Source organism: Lithobates pipiens, unplaced genomic scaffold (genome assembly GCF_037356315.1).
Source record: "Lithobates pipiens isolate NorthernLeopardFrog02 unplaced genomic scaffold, aLitPip1_a1.2 Scaffold_160, whole genome shotgun sequence".
NCBI lineage: Eukaryota > Metazoa > Chordata > Amphibia > Anura > Ranidae > Lithobates > Lithobates pipiens.
The window spans coordinates 2,794,125-2,813,158 of record NW_027507749.1 but is presented as its reverse complement, the minus strand read 5'-3'; the positions used below and the strand labels follow the sequence as shown (position 1 = coordinate 2,813,158).

At 42.8% G+C, this 19,034-nt stretch overlaps 1 protein-coding gene across 1 annotated transcript in view; it reads left to right on the top strand.

The window, feature by feature from the left end:
• Nucleotides 1-19,034, top strand: part of LOC143986470 (vomeronasal type-2 receptor 1-like) — a 35,632-nt gene that overhangs the window by 15,887 nt on the left and 711 nt on the right. The window contains exon 3 of the mRNA XM_077484814.1: nucleotides 9,088-9,873. Coding sequence (XP_077340940.1) covers nucleotides 9,088-9,873 — 786 coding nt within the window. The remainder of the gene's footprint in view (nucleotides 1-9,087; nucleotides 9,874-19,034) is intronic.

The window sequence follows — 19,034 nt, the reverse complement described above, 5'->3', positions numbered from 1 at the left end:
GGTCTGGTTGCCCTTGGTGAGGGTTCCTGGCACTTGGCAGGCCCAACCAGCTCCTCCACCATGGTGTACCTTTCAACCAACTCAACCAGCTGGTCAGCGGTTGCAGGGTCTCCATGGCTTACCCAGCACTGTAGGTCATCTGGCAGGGACCTCAGGTACCAGTCCATCACTACTCGTTCCATCTGTGGGCCTGACAGTTTTTCTGGCTGCAGCCATTTTTTAACCAGCTGTACCAGTTCATGCATTTGAAGCCTAGGTGGTCAGTCAGGTTTGTGCCACCAGCGATGCACCCTCTGAGCCTGGATGGCTGTGGTCACTCCTAGGTGGGCCAGGATCTCTGCCTTCAGGTGCTCATAGTTGCTGATGTGTTCTGTTGGGAGGTCAAAATAGGCCTTTTGTGGGTCTCCAGTGAGGAAAGGGGAGATAATGCCAGCCCATTGGTCATGGGGCCACCCCTTTCTCTCCGCTATCCTTTCAAAGGTGGTGAGAAAGGCCTCTACGTCATCGTTGAGTGTCAGTTTTTGTAAAAAAAATGGCTTGCCCTCACAGACACTTGGTTGCCAGCAGCGACAACTGCTTGTTCTCCTCCCTGAGCCAGCCGCTGTACTGCCTCCTGCAAGGCAGCCACCTGTGCTTGAGTGGACTCCTGCTGAGCAGTAAACTGGGCGACTAGCAACCGTGTGCTTTCCTGCTGTTGGCCTGCTGCTGCTGAGCCATCACTTCCTCATAGCAATGGTTTGCATCTGCTGAAACTTGCTGCTGGGTCACAATGGCTTGTGCCAAAGCCCTGATGACCTCCTCCATGTCTTTACCTGCTGCTTGCAGCATCTGAGCTGACTTCACCCAAGACATGCCATTTACACAGTCTCTTTAAATGTCAGTTTTTAGTTTTTAAACATTTTTTGCAGCTGCAAATGCACTTTTGCCAGCATCCAAGACACCAGTTGTAAACTTTGGGGAAAATAGCTCCACGGGACTTAGTGCATGAACCGTTTAAACTTGAAACAAAAGGCTTTTATTTATAAGCAAATCAAAAATAAGGCTTTCTTCAGCACACAGGTCAAAAATATGAAACAAATTCTGCTTATCTTCAGCACAAAGCAAAATGAAAAAAAAAACATACAGTTTTGTAGCCGGGTCTTCGCTCCAGAGTTTTGAGAGTCCTTGAATCTTTAGCAGCCTCCAAACAGCAACACAGCTCATCAGACAGGTGTAAATCACCTACTCCTCCTCACCACCACCTCTTCACTACTTCCTGTCTTTTATGAGCTGTTTCCTGGAGGCCTTTATATAGCACCCGTCCAGGACCCAACCTTGGCGTCCTGTACAGTATGATGCACAGAAGTGCAGCGGGATATAACCCCCTTGGACTTTATGGACAGAGATTAAGTAGTAACATACATAGCCAGTTGCCTACCTTGGGTGTCTTAGGCTGCTTGTACACATTTAGGGATGAGCCAAACACCCCCCGGTTTGGTTCGCGGCAGAACATGTGAACTGGCAAAAAGTTAAACACCATTAAAGTCTATGGGACACAAACATGAAAATTCAAAAGTGCTCATTTTAAAGGTTAATATGCAAGTTATTGCCATAAAAAGTGTTTGGTGACCTGGGTCCTGCCCCAGGGGACATGAATCAATGCAAAAAAAGTTTTTAAAACTGACGTTTTTTTCAGGAGCAGTGATTTTAATAATGCTTAAAGTGAAACAATTAAAGTGAAATATTCCTATAAATATCGTACCTGGGGGGTGTCTATAGTATGCCTGTAAAGTGGTGCATGTTGACATTTCTGAAAGAAAAAAAGTAATTTAAAACTGCTTGCGGCTGTAATGTATTGTCGGGTCCCAGCAATATAGTTGAAAATCATTGAGGAAAACGGCATGCCCCCCCCCCAAGTCCATTACCAAGCCCTTTGGGTCTTATATTGATATTAGAGGAACCTCCCACCCAATTTTTTTTTAAAAAGGCATGGGGCCCCAGGCCCTATATACTCTGAACAGCAGTATACAGATGGTCCCTGGGTTACAAACAAGATAGGGACTGTAGGTTTGTTCTTAAGTTGAATCTGTTTGTAATTTGGAACAGGTACATTTTGTCAGTGTAGCTCCAGCCCAAAAATCTATTTTTAAGCTTTTTGCATAGCATAGGCAAGGGTTATCACCCCTGTAACATTTGTTTTGCTGCCTGTACCTCTGTTCAAAAGATTTCACCTTACTTTCTGTCCCATCAACAATTTGATTTTGAAAAAATTTGGGTTATTAGGGCAACAAAGCAGAAAAATTGGACCTTTGGTGGTGGTGTGGTGGTGGTGGCACAACACTGTAAAGTCTCACAGTTACTCTTGGTGGTGCACATGAACGGGCCCTGCTGTGAAATATTAGATCAAAAATTGTAATTACATTCTCCAGGGGAAGAAATATTGGGCCTTAGGAACTGGTGGTGGCAAAACACTGTAAAGCCTCACAGTTACTCTTGGTGGGCGCAGAAACGGGCCCTGCTGTGAAATATTAGATCAAAAAATTTAAGTACATGCCCCTGTTAAACAAGGGCAGAAAAATTGGGCCTTAGGCAGTGGTGGCGGTGCCCTGAACCAAAAATATTCTTAGAAGCTAGCATCATCAAGATTGAGGAGGAATAGAATAGTAATTCAGCATAATAGGATAGTCACTCAGCATAGGCAGTCTTCAAGGGATCTCATATCAATAGAAAAATCAATTGGTTACATCAGCATCAGGTGCTTGGTAGCTGGTGATCCAAGACTGATTCATTTTTATGAATGTGAGCCTATCAACAGAGTCTGTGGACAGGCACACTCTGTAATCCGTTGCAAACCCCCGAATGTCCGAATAAAAAAATAACGAATTACAACAAATACAAAAGAAATACAACAAATGAATTTGAATGAATTCAACATGATTCGGTAATTCTTTAAAGATCTAATGAAACAAAAGTTCAGCTCAAAGTAAATCTTATAGTCCAATCAGCTAATTAATTTTGTGCCGGAGGATGGATTACTGGCAAAGGGAATTCCTGAGAACTGAGTTAGAAGGGTGTTGTATTGTATTGTATTTGAGCTGAGGAGAAGAGACGTTGTCATTATGTGTGTTAAAAGATTCAATAAACAAACGACTTTCCAAACTACGAATCATTATCACGAATGTCTATACATACATAAATAGCGAATTTCAACGAATACGAACGAATGAATTTGACACGCTACGAATAATAACGAATTATTCAAAAATGTATTAACGTAACATAACGAATATAACAGAACGAAATGATGAATTTTACGAATGACAACAAACCGAAACTAAACAAAATTTGCCATTGTGCACATGTCTAATGAACACACCCTATTGTGCCCCTTTTCTGTGAAGCAGTAAGGCAATGCTTTTTGGGTTACAATCTATATGAAGTTATAAAAGCATTTAGGCCGTATGTGTAGATTTTTCAGTTGTATCTCTTCCCCTTCTGAATACAGTGGGAAGTTCAAGGAGATATAGGATCAATGGATGTCTCATTATGACCATGTAGTTTTGTGACATCGGGAAAATATGTGTATCATTCTCGAGTTTAGGCAGGGATGCTCTTCAAAAATTTACTTGCCAAGGAGTAGTTATTCTGGTTGATTGTTAAAGGTCTATTGATTCCTCCCTAAGTTTGGCCTGGTTGCACTTGTCTCTACTACCACTAGGTGGCTGGGTACTTGGTGGTGCTAGATAGGAGAAGGGCAATGCAAGGTCAGATTATGGGTATGTAGATATCTCAGCCAATAGGTAAGGGTTTCTTTGAATCCCATGGCCTGCTTGAAGCGCCTATATAGTTGCGTGGAGTCAGGTGATCTACGTTCTGTGATACTTGGATGGCTGTCATATTGCCCCTGTATGACTGCTGGGCTGTCTGAGGGCCTATCCAGAAGCAAGAGAGCAGCACAAGGCTGGGATTGTGGCTTGCAGTCCAAGCATAAGTGATGGTTCTGTGGCCCGGAAAACCTGTCAGTGGTCGGAGGTAGAGTGGTAGCTGTTGCCACTAAGGGACCATTTGCCTTATTACCAGTAGGGATGAGCCCAATGTTCGCCGAATTTAAAACATTATGGGACATTCGTGGGAAATTCGAGCACCCATGGAACGCCCCATAATGAACAGCATGATTGCAGTGCATTGGCGGCTGCTGATTGGCCAAAGCATGCACCTGACCTGCGTGCTTTGGCCACCCACAGCACGCTCTTCTGTGAGAGCCACGATTGGCCTAAGGCAGGGTGCATTTGGCCAATCATGGCTCAGGGGGCTGAGTCCACGCCCAAAATTATGTAAGGCTGCTTACATAGTGGCCGTAGATTATTTTGTGAATGAGAGCAGCAAAATTACATTTGTAAAGGAAAAAATGTAATTTGAAAACTGCTTAGCGGCTATAATGTATTGCCAGATCCCGACAATATACATAAAAATCATTGAAAATAACAGCATGGGCCCCCATCCCCCTCAGTCCACTACCAGACCCTTTGGGTCTGGTAATGGATATTAAGGGGAACCCCATGTCAAAAGTAAAAAAAAATAAAAAAATGGCGTGGGGGTTCCCAAAATCCATACCAGACCCTTATAAGAGCACACCACTTGGCCACATGCCACATGCTCTCAACATAGGCCACATGCCACATGCTCTCACAGCTGTCAGTGCAAAAAGGCTGCAGTCGGCAGGAGTCTCCCATCGAGGCACAGTTTTTTGGTTTTTATTTTTTTTCTCTGGTCATCACCGCTGTGTTTGAAGATGGATTTACATTGCGGAACAATTATTTATTTATTTTTTAAATAAAAGAATTGTCAAAAACTGTCTGCTGTCATTTTCAATTTTTTGACACTTTTTTGGGGTGAATGGGTAGGAGTACAATGTACCTGATACCCAGTCACATAGGGGAGGTCGGGATCTGGTGTTTCCTTGTTAAAAGGGTCTTCCAGATGCCAATAAGCCCCCCTGCCCACAGACCTCCACAACCTCCGGGCAAGGGTTGTGAGGATGAGGCCCTTATCCCCATTAACATGGGGACAAGGTGTTTTGGGGTCCCACCCTCCCTATGTTGAGGGCATGTGGCCTGGTATGGTTCAAGATAGGGGGGCAGCTCTCTCATCCCCCCTTTTCCTGCGGCCTGCCAGGTTGTGTACTTGGATAAGGGCCTGGTATGGATTTTGGGGGGAATCCCATGCCATTTTTTTTGGTGCAGGGTTCCCCTTAAAATCCATATCAGACCTGAGCGGCTTGGTATGAATTTTAGAGGGGGGCCCCCGCACTATTTTTTTTAAATTTTGGTGCGGGGTTCCCCTTAATATTCATAGCAGACCAAAGGGGCCTGGTAAAGGACTTGGGGGGGGGCATGCCATTTTTTTCAATGATTTTTATCTATATTGCCGGGATTCGACAATACATTACAGCCACGAGCAGTTTTAAATTAATTTTTTTTCCTTTAAAATTTAATTTTGCTGTGGTACTGTTCTAAACAAAGAAAAGGTGCGCTACACTGCAATGGGGGACACCCTGTGGTGCGATGTTTCAAAAAAGACAAATCAGGTCAAAGGCGGTGGGGTGATGTCTCTGGAAAAGGGGAAGACCCCAGTGAACTTAGAGGCGCTTCTTCCCGTATTGGTATCCTAATATGGAGGTGGCTGCTTTGCTTGGGGATGGATATTTAAATGACTTTGTGATACCTTGTATGTCCTTTCCTTAAACTACAACTCATAAGAACCTCAAATCTGCTAGGGTTCACCCTGATGTTGTACAGGAAAAATTGGATAGGGAGGTAACTTTGGGTAGGATGGCCGGGACCCTTCTCCATCCTTCCTATCCCTCATTTAGTGGTGTCCCCACTGGGAATCATGCCAAGAAAGGTTCACGGTAAATTCTGGCTTATTCATCATTTAGCATTTATTAAAGGGGGCTTGGTGAATGATGGGATCCTGAAAGATCTATCCTCTGTTACTTATACAACCTTTGATTTTGCACTTAACCTGATTAGGGAGGCTGGTTTGGGTGCCTTGATGGCAAAATCAGCTTTCCATTTGCTTCCAGTGCATCCTGATAGCCTTCCTTTCTTGGGTTATAAGTTTAAAGGGAATTGTTTTGTGTATCACTATCTTCCAATGGGGTGTGCCATCTCTTGTTCATATTTTGAAGCATTTAGTACATTCCTGGAGTGGGTGGTGAAAAAGAGATCGGTTATGTCCTCCATCATGCACTCTTGATGACTTTTTTCTGGTATGCTCTGTAGATTCTGACCTGTGTGGGCTACTGTTGTGCCATCTTCCTTATGTTTTTTTCAAAGTTTCAGGGTCCTGTTGGCAAGGGATAAAGCAGATGGTCCTTTGGTTCGGGGCATTTCTACTTTGCCAAAAAATAGGTTGGCAGGACATTCATTTTGGATTGAGAGCATAAAAAAAAATGACCCTTCGTTATGTGCAACACTCGACATGCAAAATACATTTTCCTAAAAGCGATTACACATAACGAAGGGTCAATTTTTTATTTTTTTTGCTCTCAGTGCAAAATGTAGTAGTTTGTCAACCAGTGAGATGGATTTTTTCACATAGACTGTCTCTGGCCATGGCAGTCCCATCATTTTGTTCCCTGTATTCAAGTCATAAGGCAGATTTGTGCATTTGGGCATAATTCCTAGATTGTTTTGATGGAAAATCTTACTGGTTGGACCCTCTTCAGACCAATTCTGAATTGGAGCTGTACGCAGATGCAGCAGGTGGGTTTGGCTTCGGAGCCTATTTTTTTCGTGGCTCTTTGGGGTGATCTCCTCAGAAATAGAGAAGTGTGCTTTTATGCTCATAATTCTGTGGTCGTCTCCGCCATTAATTCCCTCTCAGCTTCCTCACTCATGGTGGTGACATTACTATGTCAGTTTGTATTATTATGTTTGTGATATAATGTGTTTAGAGCTTGCATATTCCTGGTCAATTCAATTAAATTTCTGATTCTTTGTTCCGCTTTTAGCAGGAGTGATTTTGAGCATTGGTTCCGGAGGCAAGAGATAAAAGTGACTTGTGTCCAGCCTGGCTAGGTCAAATAATTTAAGAGGTACAGCATGTGGGACCTCATCAGAAGTTCTCTGGCTCCTTGGTACTTGGATGGTATACTGAAGAATATGGCATTGTTGGTTCATGCTCAAAAGCAATTGGGTATTGAACCCACTGTAGGTGAAATACAGGACCCTTTCCTTCGGTTTGTTGGGGAATTATTTGCTCAGGGTGATCTACCATTGGTCATTGATTAAAAAAAAAACTTGGCGCCTTTAGCTTTTCTTTTAAAATTGCTGGGATGGCTGGATTTTACAAAACTGTTCCTGGTGTGTCAAGTCCTTAATGGTTGGAAAAAGGTAAAGATTTTTGCAGATCGCTGTCCGTTATATTGGGACAAACCAAAAGGCTTAGTGTTACAGCTGCCCAAGGTCTGTGGTTCTGATTTCGAAACACATTTATTTACTTTGGATTTTGCCCTTGATTTTTATGGTGCATTAAGGGTAGGAGAACTAGTTGGCCTTAGCACCAAGATGCTGGATGGTCTTAGCATTTCACTTGATTCTTTCTGATGGCTCGCTTACGCTTCATATACGATTGTTAAAAACTAATAACTTAAACTGTCATAAAAACATTATATAAGAAAGCATTTTGAACAACATGGGTATCAATGATACATAGTGCAATACACTATAGAGTCTCCGTGTTTCGGAGTGCAGAACGTCTGTATATATAGCAAAAGTTTACTTGCTGTAAACTTATGAACCTTTGTGAGTATGCATTTTATTGGTTGTTTTTTTATCAATAAATCCAGTTTTTACTCTGATAATGCACCAGGGGTTCGTGCCTTCCCTTTCTTTGTTTTTGGGATACTAATCCACTTTGGGCCCTTTCACATGGGAGTTCAGTCTGTCCATTTTCTCATCCATCCGGTGAGGGATTAAAAAAAACAGCAATACACTCCTATAGGCAAATAAATGTAAACGGATGATCCGTTTACATTCACGTCCTTTCAGATCTGTTTTTTTTTTAAACCCAACAAGTCTCATTTTTTGTTCAGTTTAAAAAAATGGAAACAGATATAAGTGGACAAAGGGTCCATTTTTACATTGATTGTTAGGATCTGGCTCCTGCCAGTGTCCTAACAACCAGGGACTCTTCTCTGCTGTCAGCAGCAGGGATATGTTATGCCGCGTACACACGAGCGGACTTTCCGGCAGAAAAGGTCCGACAGAATCATGTCATCGGATATTCCAATCGTGTGTGGGCTTCATCTGACTTTTTTCTTCAAAAATTCTGATGGACCTAGAAATAGAACATGTTTTAAATCTTTCCGATGGAATCAATTCCTATCGGGAAAACTGTTTGTCTGTATGCTATTCCGACAGACCAAATACAATGCAAGGGCAGCTATTGGCTACTGGTTATTGAACTTCCTTTTCTAGTCCTGTCGTACGTCATTGCGTTTGAAACGAACAAACTTTGGTGTGATTGTGTGTAGGCAAGTCCGTTCGGTCGGAACTCCAACGGAAGTCTGTCGGAAAGACCGTCAGAGTTTATTCTCATGGAAAGTCCGCTCATGTGTATGCGCCATTATTGGTTGTTTAGGAGCTGGCTCCCGCCCACTTCCCTGCTGTTAGTGGGGAATTCCTCTGCTGACAGCAGCATGTAAACAAAAGATCTGAAAAAAAAATGACATGAGTTCCCCCTCCAATCCATACTAGGCCCTTTGTTTTGGTATGGATCTTGGGGTAATATTATATAATATAATAGCCAATATTTTTTTTAAATGGCGTGGCCCCCAAATTCCATACCAGGCTCTTATTGGAGCATGCGGCCTGGCAGGGCAGGAAAGGGGGGAACAAGCATTTGGGGGGAAAGGCTGTTGATATTATGATCTAATCTTCTATGGGTGACAGATGTTTGGGTAGGGGTGCAATTTTAGTGCTTGCCATAGGCGATTCTTTCCATGGATTCATCCCTGTTTGTGTGCCATTCATTTATTCCATTCTACACAATTTTAATTATTTAATAACATCTCATTTATGCATTTTCCAACATATTACCCAGATCACTTATCGAGCCACTGACCTACACCTGAGTGATGTAAAAATCTATCCAACTTTATTCCGTATGATACCAGACGATTGGGTTCGTTTTGCAGCTATTATAAAACTTTTGAAGTATTTGGAATGGAACTGGGTTGGAATATTAACAGCATGGGATGGCAGCGGTGATGAGGAGGCCCAAGAACTGAGGAAGAAGATGAGCCAACATGGGATCTGCACAGATTATATCGTTCAATTCACTCATAATGAAGAAGGTGCTTTTCAGAGAATAAGGATTATTAGTAAATCAGCAGCTAAAGTTATCATAGTGTGTGGAATCTTCACACCCGACTTTTATTATTTTATTTCTCAAATGCCCTCTGTAATAGAAACAATCACATTTATTTTCCCACCGTCGTGGAGTAAACTATCTTGTGTCACTGCTTCGTGTGAGGCATTAATCAAATACAGCTTTATTTTTATTTGGTCACCAAATGAAATACCAAACATTGAGCGTTATGAGAATGGTGTCAACTTCTCCAGCTGCCCAAATGACCCAATTCTGGAAGATATTGGTCTGTATGCATTTCACTGCCTTTCCTCAAACAAATTAAAAAATTACCGTTTACAGCTTTACAATGAATTTTCTGCAGAACGTTGTACAGATGTAAAAAATGTTTTACCCTTTCTTGTTGGTTTTGCAGCAATGCTCTCCTATGCCTACAAGGCTGTATATGTTATGGGCAATGCTCTTCATGCAATGTACATGGAGAAACATAAATCTGAACAAAATAGATTACAGCGCAAAGTAAGTTGGATAATAAGTGTTTATATTACTATGATCCTATCCTATATTATAGGACAAAAGTGTGTCTTTATGGAAAAAGGGGATACATGTATCAACACACCAAGTGGTATGGTGGATACAGAGTTGGTAAATAATCCCTTAAATAACTAAGCCTATTTTTGACATTTGGTGTTTACAAGTTTAAATCCATATTTTTTGCTAGAAAATTACTTGGAACCCCCAAACATTATATATATATGTCAGGAATTTCAACCGCGCTCACAATTATAAAAATCTAAAAAAATATATCTAAAACCTATAACAGAATAATATGTATACACTATAATTAGTCAAAAATTATAATGCAAAAACCCAACTAAGTGAATAATAAAAATTTACTCTATAACTCATACAATAATCAAGTGTACAAAAATATATATATATATATATATAAAGTGCTCTAAAAATGATATATAAGCAACAGTTCCTCATAAAGACGTAGTCATGAGCATACAGTGGTAAAGTGCACAACATTTTTATGAACAATCAAAGATATTATAAATAAAGTGCTCAAAATTATATATAAGAAAACAGTTCTTCATCAAGATGTAATCGTGGGCATAACAGTCCAATAATAAGTGTTTCTTCTCAAGAAATCCTATGCGGGTACAAGAGAGAGAATTTCCTTCACCAACACCGTGCTGATAAATGGTAAAAATGCGCACTTACCAAATCCCAGAATCAGAAAGGCATTTGATATCAGGAATCTTAGGGGTCATCACACAGGGACATCACCTCGTTTCCACGTGGTTGGACCATTCATAAAAGGCAAGCAAAGACTCCCATAGCGTAAAACCGTAAACCAAAATCTTTTATTCCATAATAAAAAACATACTCACAAACATAAAGGTCAAATCAGCGTTAAGAAAAGCCAGCCGGCAAAGCGAACGCCCCCATATGTCACGTGATTTGCGTCAAGCACGTCAAGACCACCCTACGTAAGTTTCGCCATATGTGGCGTCATCTGGGGATATATATATATATATTTTAGCAGAGACTCTAGAGAATAAAATGGCGATTGTTGCAATATGTTATGTCACACGGTATTTGTGTAGCAGTGTTTTAAAAGCAACTTTTGGGGAAAAGGGACACTTTCATGAATTAAAAAAAAAGAAACAGTAAAATTAGCCCTATTTTTTTGCATAATGTGAAAAATAATGTTACGCCAAGTAAATAGATACCAAACATGTCACGCTTTATAATTGCACACACTCATGGAATGACGACAAACTACAGTGCCTAAAAATCTCCATAGGCGACGCTTTAACAAAAAATTCCGGTTACCAGGTTAGAGTTGCAGAAGAGGTCTAGTGCTAGAATTATTGCTCTCGCTCTGATGATCGCGGCAATACCTCACATGTGTGATTTGAACACCGTTTACATATGTGGGCACGACTTCCGTATGAGTTTTCTTCGCTGCACGAAGCTCACGGCGACGGGGTGCTATAAAATTTTATTTTTTCTTATTTATTTTATTTATTTTATTTATTTTATTTATTTTAAAATTAATAAATTGTTTTAAAAAAAAATAAAAAATTGATTACTTTAATGTTTAATGTAAACATCCCTTGTGACAGTAATAGGTGGTGACAGGTACTCTTTATGGAGGGCCGGGGGTCTAAAAGACCCCCAATTCCTCCTATACACTTCAAAGTATTCAGATCGCCATTTTCGGCGATTCTGAATACTGTATTTTTTTTTTTAAACCGGCACCATTGGCAGCCGAGTAAACAGGAAGTGACGTCATGACGTTGCTTCTGTGTTTACGATTAGGAGACTGGAATGAAGCCACATTCAGTCTCTCCCTAGCTGCCAGAAGCAGCGGATGTTCAATCGGGGCTCCCAATTGAACGGGAGCCCCGGTAAGAGCGGCAGGAGGCGGCGGGAGGGGGGACGTCCCCTCCCGCTCCTCCGGCATAACAGCCGAGCGGCTTTTAGCTGCATCGGTTGTTATGGCTGGAAAGCTGATCGCCGGCTCTAAAAAACGATACCGGGATGATGCCTGCAGGTGCGGGCATCATCCAGGTGTAACCCCCAAAAGCTGAGTACGCACATCTGCGTACGCTCGGCGGGAAGGGGATAAGCGCGCCGCGTCTTGAATCACAGTCGTATACAAATGGAAGAAAGGAGGGTCTATGGACTTTTTAGGCACAATTACAAAAACTATTGAAATTTAAAAAGATATAATTTTTATTTACAAATTTTATTTAAAAAGTCATAAACAATCACGGATTAATCACAGTAGATGTTACCGCTCTGATACCATAGCCATAAAGTAGTTGATAGTAGCGAGAGAAGATGCTCTTGAATATGAGACAATCCAGGAAATGGTGTATGGACAAAATTGCGGAACATCAAGGATGATTAGATGCTAGTGCTATGCTCATGCTCGACATGTTTTGCGTGTCTTCGCGCTTCTTCTGGAGCTAGTTATGATAGCTATAGCAGAGAGAGAGAGAAGATCTATAGTGGTATTTAAATAACAACTAAAGTATAAATCTGCTATATCCCAGGAAAAAAAGATAGATGCCAGATGTTTGATAATTTTTCAGCCACAGGAACGCTCAAAAAAGAGGCTTAATGTAGAAGGCACTATTGATTATAGTAGGCTAGAATCGACATCAATAAAATAAAAAAATCTGCATGAGCGCAATTAAGGCTGGAAAACCAGGGTATCAATTATTTTCAGGTGAGAGATAGCTTAATATGAGAAGCCCATGCTAATCAGACAGGCAGTCATAGCGAGTAACAGCAATTAACCATAAATATAGATATCTTCTGGCCAGCACCACGAGCAGAAAAGCGATACAATGTATTTAAAAAAAAGAGATATTCTTTTTCTAAATACATTGTATTGCTTTGCTGCTCGTGGCTCGTGGTATAGTTGTGAATGGGGCCCCATTGTTCTTGTATAAACGCGACAACTTTTTTTTTTCAGGCCTCATTCACACTTAGTGGGAGCACCCTTTTTTGTGCATTTTCCCTGTGACACGCATAGGGCAGCCCATTGATTTCAATGGGCTGCACTACATATGGCAAGGTAGCTCATGGGACATTTTGGCATATTGTCCATTTCTTAATGTGCATGTTTCTGCATTTTTCACTTTTTTTCACGCGGAAAAATGTGTGCTTGCTTCTGTATTTGGTGTGCCATTAACAATTAATGGAATTGAAAGTGCAACTAGTTTATTTTAGGTGTATAAAGTTAGCCATACACTATGCAATCTGATTGTACAATCTCTGAACAATCTCCTTTGGATTTACCAAAACTTATATAATAAAAGGTAGGCAATGGGCTTTATGTTTGAGTTGAACATGAGTTCAACTCGAACATTGCATTGGATATTCGCCCGTTCGCCAAATAGCGAACAATTTGGGGTGTTCGCTGTAAATTCCAACACCCTTTAAAAGTCTATGGGAGAAATCAAAGTGATAATTGTAAAGGTTAATATGCAAGTTATTGTCATAAAAAGTGTTTGGGGACCTGGGTCCTGCCCCAGGGGACATGTATGTACCGGGGGGGGGGGGGGGGGTGTCTATAGTATGCCTGTAAATTGGCACATGTTTCCCGTGTTCAGAACAGTTCAAGTGCAAAATGACATTTTTTAAAGGAAAAAAAGTAATTTAAAAGTGCTAGCGGCTATAATGAATTGTCAGTCCGGCAATACACATAAAAGTTCATTGATAAAAACGACATGGGATTTCCCCACATGTGTGGGGGTCTCCCCAAATTCCATACCAGGCCCTTCAGGTATGGCATGGATATCAAGGGGAACCCCATGCCAAAACAAAAAAAATGGCATGGGGTCCTCTCAAAATCCATACCAGACCCTTATCCGAGCACGCAACCTGGCAGGCCGCAGGAAAAGAGGGGGGACTAGAGTGCGCCCCCCTCCTGAACTGCACCAGGCCACATTCCCTTAACATTGGTAGCCCCCCAAAGCACCTTGTCCCCATGTTGGTGGGGAGAAAGGCCTCATCCCCACAACCCTTGCCCGTTGGTTGTGGGGGTCTGCGGCAGGGGGGACTTATTGGAATCTGGAAGCCCTCTTTAACAGGGGAACCCCCAGATCCCGCCCCCGTATGAATTGGTAATGGGGTACACATGTACCCCTACCATTTCACAAAAAAAGTGTAAAAAATGTTAAAAAATGACAAGAGAGGGTTTTTGACAATTTCTTTATTCTTTCTTTCCCTGTTTCTTCTTCCATCTTCTTTCTTCTGATCTTTCTTCAGTGTTCTTCTTCCTCCATCTTCTCTTCCCCCGCTTCTTCTTCTATCTTCCTCCGGTCTTCTCGTCCGGCATCTTCCTATGGCTTCTTCTTCTCCGCTTCATCCTCCACACGATCTGCCTCAGTGGGAGTCTTCCGCTGTGTGACGCTTCTGTTCAGGTGACAGTTTTTATATAATGGAGGGCAGGGCCACCTGGTGACTCCACCGCCTCTGACGCACAGGGACTTCCATATGGCTTTCCCCGTGTTGTCAGAGGGGGCGGGGGTCACCCGTGTACGTAAAGGAATATTACACTTTTATTGTTTCACTTTAAGCATTATTAAAATCACTGCTCTCAAAAAAACTGCAGTTTTTTAAACTTTTTTTTGCATTGATACATGTCCCCTGAGGCACGAGCCGGGTCCTCAAACACTTTTTGGACAATACCATGCATATAAGCCTTTAAAATGAGCACTTTTGATTTTTCATGTTAGTGTCCCATAGACTTTAAAGGTGTTTAAAGTATATGGGTGTTCTGGTGCGAGCCGAACAGGCAGGTGTCTGGCCCATCCCTAATAAAAAGGACACACCATCCAAGCACTCTGTATCCAACCAGGGCCTTGCACTACATAGTTGATGGTAGAGCTAAAGGAGATTGTACAATCAGATTGTATAGTGTAAGGTGAGCTTTACAGAACCCAGGAAGCACTTCTCCTATTTTCAGTATTACAGGTCTATCCACATAGGCTGTTATCTGATTGCTCAGCTCCTGCACACATTGCCAAATGAACAATCATGAGCGAACAGTTCAAGCTGAGCCCAAACATTGCCTGTTTGTTCGTTCAGCGAACATCTGAATTTGCACGGTGCTCAACAGGATGTTCACCTGCCGAGCACCCCACAATGCACTGCACAGTGCAGTCTAGGGCCCATTTAGTGTTGTATACAGTGCTGTGTAACCCCTTTTCTTTTTGGTTGCCACATTTTTTTGGGGGAGGGGGGGTTGCCTGCCAACTTTTTTCAATTGTTAGACACAGTTTTTCTGACTGAGACATGGTGTCCTCCCTTTTTTTTTTTATAGTTTTTACATTTATGTCAGTGGCACTGGCAGGCCTTAATTTAGAGTGCACCAAACACCAATTTTCATTGAATACAATGCATCCAATTACACATTTCCTAGTATCTATTGATTTTGAATAATAGGCCCCCCATTATGCCTGTGAGGCCAACAAGGAGAATCAGATGTCCCTATGCCTCTATGAGGGGGCCAGCTGCATCTGTCTCCTTAGGCAAAGGTGGATGTTGACCATCCTCAGACAGGGCACATTTTTCTCTGTTTAGTGATGTTGCCTATGCTATCCAGACACAGCATGCAGAGGAGGTGGTGGACTGGCTTACTAAGCCATCCTCCTCATCCTCTGTCATCCAAGCTGAGACTAGTGCACAATCCACCGCAGCTGCCAGAGTGGCTTATTCTGCCTCCTTGTCCACAGCTACTCCTGCTATAGTCCATGGAGGAGTCAGCTGAATTATTTAAACACAGCGCCAACCACTTGCTTCTTGACCATGCATAGACATTACTTGATTCTGAGATTGAGGAAGGGAGTAATATGAGCCTACAGAGATGGGAGAACACTGATAAACAACAAATTGGCAGTCATGTTCCCCCAGTCACAGCGTATTGCCAAGTTGGCTCCAGTGATGATGAGGATGGAGGGGGAGATTACGATGATGAGGTCACTGATGCGACTTGGGTGCCGGATAGAGCAGAGGAGGAAAGTGAGGGTGAGGCACAACTCCAAAGAGGCAGGGTGTCCTCCAGAGGCAGCCATCATGGAACAGTAGAAAGCAACCACTCTAATCCATCACATTGTGGATCTGTTATATCCCGACTCACTTCCCACAGCTCAGCTGTGTGGGCCTTTTTTAGCACATGTGCAGCTGATTTTGCAATTTGCAAACTCTCTGCGGCAAGCAGAATAAACATGGCAAAAGCACCAGCCATTTGGGTACTACATGTCTACAAATGCATTTAACCTCCCACCACGCAAGAGCACCTGAAAGCCACACAAAAGGGCCACAATACTTCTCCTCATTCCTCACCTTTCAGGTCTAACCCTGCTATACCTCATGAGCCTCTCAGCAGCCTCCACTGACAGGAAAAGGGTGTCCCAGGTCCTTGCAAGCCGACAGCACATCACCAGTTGTAGAGCATAGCAGGAAAATCGTTCTGCCCTAGCTGCTGCAGCAAAAAATAAAAATACTCTCCCTCCCACCCACATGCCCAGCCTCTAAATTCCAGCTTGTCAAAACTGCTGGCTTTACAAATCCTTTGCATCTGGTGGATTCTGCCCTCCTCTGTGAATTTGCTGAATGGGCTGTACCACAATGGCAGGTTTCCAGTTGCTATTTCTTTAACCGTAAGGCCATACCAGCTCTGTACCATCACGTGGAAGGCAATGTTTAGACATGATTGGGCAAGGCAGTAAGCAGCAAGGTCCACATTACCGCTGACTAGGGATGAGCCGAACACCCACCAGTTTTGTTCGCAGCAGAACATGCAAACGGACAGAAAATGAGTTCGAACATGCGAACACCGTTAAAGTCTATGGAACACGAACATGAAAAAACGAAAGTGCTCATTTTAAAGGCTCATATGCAAGTTATTGTCTTAAAACTGTTTGGGGACCTGGGTCCTGCCCCAGGGGACATGTATCAATGGCAACAATATTCGGTAGTATTGATTTTAGTGAAAAATAAAAGTGTAATATTCCTTTAAATTTGTTACCTGGGGGGTGTCTATAGTATGCCTATAAAGTGGCGCATGTTTTCCATGTTTAGAACAGTCCGAGAGCAAAATTACATTTCTAAAGGAAAAAAAGTAATTTAAAAGTACTCACGGCTATAAGGAATTGTCGGTCCTGGCAATTCACGCAAAAGTTCATTGATAAAAACGGCATGGGATTCCCCCACAGGGGAACCCAAAACCAAAATGTAAAGAAAAATTGCATGGGGGTCCCCCCAAATTCCATACCTAGCCCTTCAGGTCTGGTATGGATATTAAGGGGAGCCCCGTGTCAACATTTTTAAAAAATAGCGTGGGGGTCCCCCTCAAAATCCATACTAGCCCACTATCTGAGCACGCAACCTGGCAGGCCACAGGAATGAGAAATTGCCCCCCCTGAACCTTATCAGGCCACATGCCCTCAACATGGGAAGGGTGCTTTGGGGTAGCCCAGCCTAAGCACCTAGTCGTCATGTTGATGGATGGGGAGAAGGGCCTCATCCCCACAATCCTTGCCCTTGGTTGTAGGGGTCTGCGGGCAGGGGGGCTTATCGGAATCTGGAAGCCCCCTTTAACAAGTTGTAAACTTTACAAGTGTACCCCTACCATTTAACAAAAAATGTGTGAAAATTAAAAAAAAAGACAATACACGAACTGGGACAAGTCCTTGTCCCAAGGCTTGTATTGTCTTTTTTTTTTACCATTTTCACACATTTTTGGTGAAATGGTAGGCTGTTATTTCACATGTGGGGCGGGATCTGGGGGTTACCATGTTAAAGGGATCTTCCAGATTCCGATAAACCCCCATCCGCAGACCCCCACAACCACCGGGCAAGGGTTGTGGGGATGAGGCCCTTCTCCCCCAAAGCACCCTCCCCATATTGAGGGCATGTGGCCTGGTACGGTTCAGAAGGGGGTCCCCCTTCACCCCCCCTCTTTTCCTGTGGCCTGCCAGGTTGCTCGGATAAGGGTCTGGCATGGATTTTTGGGGGGACCAAAAGCCATTTTATTTTTACATTTTGGTGTGGGGGTTCCCCTTACTACCATACCAGATCTGAAGGGCCTGGTATGGAATTTGGGGGGACCCTCATGCATTTTTTTTTTATTTTGGTTCCGGGTTTCCCTGTGGGGGAACCCCATGCTATTTTTATCAATTAACTTTTATGTGTATTGCCGGGACTGACAATTCATTATAGCCATTAGTACTTTTAAATTACTTTTTTTCCTTTAGAAATGTCATTTTGCTCTCGGACTGTTCTAAACAGGGGAAACATGTGCCCCTTTACAGACTTACTATAGACACCCCCCATGTACAAAATTTAAAGGAATATTTCACTTTTATTGTTTCACTTTAAACTGGGGGGGCACCTTGTCCCCATGTTGTTGGGGATAAGGGTCTCTTCCTGAAAACCCTGGGCTGTGGTTATCAAGGTCTGCAGGTGGGGGCTTATAGGATTCAGAAAATCAAAGGATTTGTCAAAAACTGTCATTTGTGGTATTTACTTTTTGACACTTTTTTGGGGAATGGGTAGGGGTATGATCTACCCGATACTCATTCACATATGGGGGGGGGAGACTGGGGGTCCCTTGTTAAAGGGGGCTTTCAGATTCTGGTAATCCCCCCACCCACAGACCCCGACAACCACACACCAGGGTTGTCGGGAAGAGGCCCTTGTCCCCATAAACATGGATACAAGGTGTTTTGGGGTGGGGAGTGCAGAGTCCCCCTGCCCAAAAACACTCACCCCCCATGTTAAGGGCATGTGGCCTGGTATGGTTCAGGAGGGGGTCTAAAAGAGAGGGGTGATATAGCTATATGGAGAATACATAATGGTGTGCTTGATAATTCTTAATCATTATCAATGCCAATAACGCAATATGAAGCTTTCTATGTCATCTGCTTCTCACTCTTGTGCCCCATACAAACGAGCGGATTTTCCGTTGGAAAAAACTTGGATGGTTTTTCTGACGGAATTCCGCTCAAGCTTGGCTTGCATACACACGGTCACACAAAAGTTCTCTAAACTTTCGACCGTCAAGAACGCGGTGCTGTACAACAATACGACGATCCAAGAAAATGAAGTTCAATGCTTCCGAACATGCTCTCAATCTCTTGATGGGGACA